We start from the raw sequence: 6,136 nt of genomic DNA, 5'->3' as shown, positions 1-6,136 counted from the left end.
TTGGCAATTTTTTATATATTTTTTTAGCAAAAATCCTATGTGAAAGCAATATTGTTTGAGCAAAAGAACACAGCATGAAATTACCTTTTAAACAGCAACACGACCGCGCCCACCACCTAAGCCCCTTTTTGATTTAGATAAAACCCTGCAAACAAACCTACAGACACACAGTCAACCTACCCATCTCTGGTGGGGCAGAATGAAACAGTTGTAGAGTCCAGGTCTATATCCATAAGGCTTCACCAGGGCCAGAACATCTTCCTCTGTATAGCCAGTCACTGGTAAACCTTCGATCTTCACAAATGTATTATTTCCACAATCAGGCTACACACACACACACACACACACACACACACACACACACACACACACACACACACACACACACACACACACACACACACACACACACACACACACACACACAAAGAGAATGAGAGAGGGGGAGAGAGATGTTACGTTAACAGTTAAAGGGGAAGTCGGGTATAGATGATATTGATAGCGTTTGTTTAAAGAACTGACCCATTGACTACTTTCAGCGTGAGGAACCATCCAACATAGTTTTAAATTACTGAGCTTCACCTTTAATATGATTCATGCATTGTTTAAAATAGCTGTTTTTAATAATGTGGTGAGGCCAAAGACAAATTTTCCACATTGCGTACACAATAAACTTCTTCAAATTCAAATTACATAGACAAATAAAATACAACTTTACAAGACAAAAACAAGATGGTGCATTTTCACTGGGGGGGGGGTTGACCCCAGTGTTTGACCTAAAAGCCTCAGGGCGCTGTGTTGCCACCGCCACGGCCCAGCTACAGTGACTCACTGGGCCACGGCTTAGGTGGACATGCTCTGGGACTTTTCATAGTTTACTCTGACCTGCACGCTCCATGTCCTTAGTGCCACCACGGGTGATAGAAACACAATTCCCCCCCAAAAAATAACACTAGAGATGACATTAACAACCACTGGCGTGACTAGTACCTTTCGCGTAAAAAGTCCAAAACGTACCAGTTTAGGAATGAGGGTACTTTTCAGTGGAAGGAGGGGGACAGACCCTTTAGCCGTGGTTTGCTGAGCCTTGGGACCGTCACTTTGCGGTTTAGTTGCGGATGTAGAAAACATTTTGGTTGTGGTTGACTTGGTGGTGCTGGTGTGGGACTTGGCAGCTGAAGCTTTTCTGATTGAGGGAGAGAGAGAGAGGGGGAGGAAGATGAGGAGTAGAGAGAGGGAGAGGAAGATGAGGAGTAGAGAGAGGGAGAGGAAGATGAGGAGTAGAGAGAGAGAGGGAGGCATGGTAACTAAACGTAAAAAAAAAAGCATGCATTGATCAACACCCAAAATCTTACAGTAACTAACGTAATTGTAAACCTATTAGAAGAAAATTGGTAGTGTCTTATAGCATGGCATTATTGAATAAATACTCTGATCGGCTTGAAGGGAATTCTATAGCGTGAATTATTTCCCTGTAACACACGGTATATACAAGCACGGTATAGTTCAATGGCTAAATAATTGCTTTTGAAAGCAAAAGCAGAATTGAAAACATGAACCTTTATTGCATTGTTGAATTTGATTTTCATAAGAGCAAGGTAAGCGTGATGGTTTTGGTTTAGCTAAACTAGCAAGTCTGTCTGGTTACCAAGGCAACTGCTGTAGCTATCTAAGGAAACTTGCTAGCTACTTCACTGGACGTTGAAAAACATTTCTACCGGCAAAATGTGTTCAATTATACCCATGGTATAAAAGGGATAATCAATTTGGGGCGCTAATTAATTAGATAAATATTGTATATAGAGTTAAGTCTAGTATATACAGTAGGATGTATATTAGTTAACTAATTATAAAATCATACCCAGTCGTTAGTTAGATTAGTTCAATATTTATGGACGTAACAGTCGTCCGTCTTTATGTTCCGTTGTCATGCTCGACTGACAACGTTCTTATCCCTTGCTTGCTAGCTAACTAGCTAACCACGGCTAACACACAGCTAGCTAACTAGCTAGCCACGGCTAACACACAGCTAGCTAACTAGCTAGCCACGGCTAACACACAGCTAGCTAACTAGCTAGCCACGGCTAACACACAGCTAGCTAACTAGCTAGCTACGGCTAACACACAGCTAGCTAACTAGATAGCTACGGCTAACACACAGCTAGTTAACTAGCTAGCTACGGCTAACACACAACTAGCTAGCTACGGCTAACACACAGCTAGCTAGCTACGGCTAACACACAGCTAGCTAACTAGCTACGGCTAACACACAGCTAGCTAACTAGCTACGGCTAACACACAGCTAGCTAACTAGCTACGGCTAACACACAGCTATGACCTCTGCAGCGAGGTAGCTGTATTTGCAGTTGTTTAGGTAGTTTTCTTGTGGCATTAATTTGGGTACATCCATAACAATTAGCTGATGCTTGATTTTGCCTGGCTGGCACAGCTAGGAATGTTTGTCTTCTCGTCAGGACACACGACACTTCAAAGAGATCACATTGCAAATCAGAAACTAGGCTAGAAGCTAGCTAAATAGTTTGTTGCTAGCAAACCTGCAAAAACATTTTGGGGATTTTTATTTAACCTTTACTTAACTAGGCAAGTCAGTTAAGAACAAATTCTTATTTACAATGACGGCTTACCCAGGCGAAACCCTAACGACGCTGGGCCAATGGGACTCTCAATCACGGCCGGTTGTGGTACAGCTTGGAATCGAACCAGGGTCTGTAGTGACACCTCTAGCACCGAGATGCAGTGCCTTAGACTGCTGCGCCACTCGGGAGCCCAAATATGACAACTTAATTGACATATCAGTTACTGAAAACAGCTGGTGAAACTAGAAACATGAGGGAGGATTTGACAGCATAGCGCCACTAAACTAGAAACATGAGGGAGGATTTGACAGCATAGCACCACTAAACTAGAAACATGAGGGAGGATTTGACAGCATAGCACCACTAAAGTAGAAACATGAGGGAGGATTTGACAGCATAGCACCACTAAACTAGAAACATGAGGGAGGATTTGACAGCATAGCACCACTAAACTAGAAACACGAGGGAGGATTTGACAGCATAGCGCCACTAAACTAGAACACAAGGGAGGATTTGACAGCATAGCGCCACTAAACTAGAAACATGAGGGAGGATTTGACAGCATAGCACCACTAAACTAGAAACATGAGGGAGGAGGACAGCATAGCACCACTAAACTAGAAACATGAGGGAGGATTTGACAGCATAGCACCACTAAACTAGAAACATGAGGGAGGATTTGACAGCATAGCAACACTAAACTAGAAACATGAGGGAGGATTTGACAGCATAGCACCACTAAACTAGAAACATGAGGGAGGATTTGACAGCATAGCACCACTAAACTAGAAACATGAGGGAGGATTTGACAGCATAGCGCCACTAAACTAGAAACACGAGGGAGGAATTGACAGCATAGCAACACTAAACTAGAAACATGAGGGAGGATTTGACAGCATAGCACCACTAAACTAGAACACAAGGGAGGATTTGACAGCATAGCACCACTAAACTAGAAACATGAGGGAGGATTTGATAGCATAGCAACACTAAACTAGAAACACGAGGGAGGATTTGACAGCATAGCGCCGGAGGAATTCCTGTTCATCACTCACCACGATCTCATCAGAGGCTCCAAAAAGTAATTTAAAAAAAAAAAAGATAGCTAGCTACGTTTGTTCCTCGTTGGACCTGCGTTTACAATGTATCCAATTTTCAGTTTGTGTGGTTGTTGGTTTATCTTTCTGTACAGTCTGCAAGTACAGGTGCATAATTGCAAGGTGTTCCGATATCATTTCCAACTGTCCTGTTATCTGGTTTAATGTCCATTTAAGAATGCCCTTCTAGTATTCAACAACGCTGTGATATAACTAATTATATTATTCTATAAAGCTATAAAAAAGCACTACGTAACTATGAGTATACAGCTGTTTTTGGAGACCCCTCTGGCAAGAACGCAATATTTCTTATAGATTCGAACACGATATCCCAGAAACCCCAGCTCACATTGTTCACGCGTTCCAGCAAGTATATCTCACTGGTAACCCACAAAGCCAATTCCTCCTTTGGCCGCCTCTCCTTCCAGTTCTCTGTTGCCAATGACTGGAACGAACTACAAAAATCTCTGAAACTGGAAACACTTACTTACCTCCCTCACTAGCTTTAAGCACCATCTGTCAGAGCAGCTCACAGATTACTGCACCTGTACATAGCCCATCTATAATGTAGCCCAAACAACTACCTCTTCCCCTACTGTGTTTATTTATTTTGCTCCTTTGCACCCCAGTATTTCTACTTTGCACACTCATCTGTCAAATCTACCTTTCCATTGTTTTAATTGCTATATTGTATTTACTTTGCCACCCTGGCCTTTTTTGCCTTTACCTCCCTTATCTCACCTCATTTGCTCACATTGTATATAGACTTATTTTTCTACTGTATTATTAACTGTATGTTTGTTTAACTCCATGTATAACTCTGTGTTGTTGTATGTGTCAAACTGCTTTGCTTTATCTTGGCCAGGTCGCAATTGTAAATGAGAACTTGTTCTCAACTTGCCTACCTGGTTAAATAAAGGTGAAATAAATAAATAAAAAATTGGTTGTCACCGCTGGGATGACGTAGCATCAACATTCCACCCAGGAAACCAGTCGCTGTGTTGTCTAGTGGAAACCAAGTGTAGCCAATTTTGGTAACTAGTGACAACACAATAGAGCTGGGGACATTTCAGACTGGATGCCAGATGGGGTTTTAGCATGTAAGTTAAATTTAGACAAGATTGAAGATTCCATTTGAGTAACAAGGTCTTCAGAACAGGTACTAAAAATGTTATGCATGCAGTGGGGACCGTCATTTGCCTGTTTTGAATTTTGGCATTAATACGTGTCACATATCAGTTTGCAAACAATGTAAAGAAAAAGAAAAAATCAAATGTATATAAATATATTGATTTAATAAAGCCGCATACAAACATGGTCTCTTTGTTGTCTTCTTGAGTAAAGCAGCTCCATAATACAGTTGAAGTCGGAAGTTTACATACACTTCGGTTGGAGTCATCAATAAAACTTGTTTTTCAATCACTCCACAAATTTCTTGTTAACAAACTATAGTTTTGGCAAGTCGGTTAGGACATCTACTTTGTGCATGACATCATTTTTCCAACAATTGTTTACAGACATTATTTCACTGTATCACAATTCCAGTGGGTCAGAAGTTTACATACACTAAGTTGACTATGCCTTTAAACAGCTTGGAAAATTCCAGAAAATGATGTCATGGCTTTAGAAGCTTCTGATAGGCTAATTGACATCATTTGATTCAATTGGAGGTGTACCTGTGGATGCATTTCAAGGCTTACCTTCAAACTTAGTGCCTCTTTGCTTGACATCATGGGAAAATTAAAAGAAAATCAGCCAAGACCTCAGAAAAAAAGCCTGCTTCATACTTGGGAGAAATTTCCAAACGCCTGAAGGTAGCACGTTCTTCTGTACAAATAGTACGCAAGTATAAACACCATGGGACCACGTAGCCATCATACCACTCAGGAAGGAGACGCGTTCTGTCTCCTAGAGATGAACGTACTTCGGTGTGAAAAGTGCAAATCAATCCCAGAACAACAGCAAAGAACCTTGTCAAGAAGCTGGAGGAAACAGGTATAAAAGTATCTATATCCACAGTAAAACGAGTCCTATATCGACATAACCTGAAAGGCCGCTCAGCAAGGAAGAAGCCACTGCTCCAAAACCGCCATAAAAAACCCAGACTACAGTTTGCAACTGCACATGGGGACAAAGACTGTACTTTTTCTAGAAATGTCCTCTGGTCTGATGAAACAAAAATATAACTGTTTGGCCATTATGACCATCGTTATGTTTGGAGGAAAATGGGGGAGGCTTGCAAGCCGAAGAACAGCATCCCAATCGTGAAGCACGGGGGTGGCAGCATCATGTTGTGGGGGTGCTTTGCTGCAGGAGGGACTGGTGCACTTCACAAAATAGATGGCATCATGAGGTAGGAAAATGATGTGGATATATTGAAGCAACATCTCAAGACATCAGTCAGGAAGTTAAAGCTTGGTCGCAAATGGGTCTTCCAAATGG

The 6,136-nt window shown here is 41.6% G+C and overlaps 1 protein-coding gene across 3 annotated transcripts in view; it reads right to left on the bottom strand.

The window, feature by feature from the left end:
* Positions 1-6,136, bottom strand: part of LOC106608443 (uncharacterized) — a 62,148-nt gene that overhangs the window by 24,244 nt on the left and 31,768 nt on the right. For all 3 annotated transcript variants that reach the window (XM_082977326.1, XM_045721444.2, XM_082977327.1), the window contains exons 9-10: positions 1,018-1,186; positions 181-324 (exon numbers count right to left, since the gene is read on the bottom strand). In XM_082977326.1, the coding sequence (XP_082833452.1) occupies positions 181-324; positions 1,018-1,186 (313 nt within the window). The remainder of the gene's footprint in view (positions 1-180; positions 325-1,017; positions 1,187-6,136) is intronic.

Source organism: Salmo salar, chromosome 07 (assembly GCF_965601325.2).
Source record: "Salmo salar chromosome 07, fSalSal1, whole genome shotgun sequence".
Classification (NCBI taxonomy): Eukaryota; Metazoa; Chordata; class Actinopteri; order Salmoniformes; family Salmonidae; genus Salmo; species Salmo salar.
Note: the sequence above shows the minus strand (reverse complement) of the source record. Positions and strands in the feature narration are given on the sequence as shown.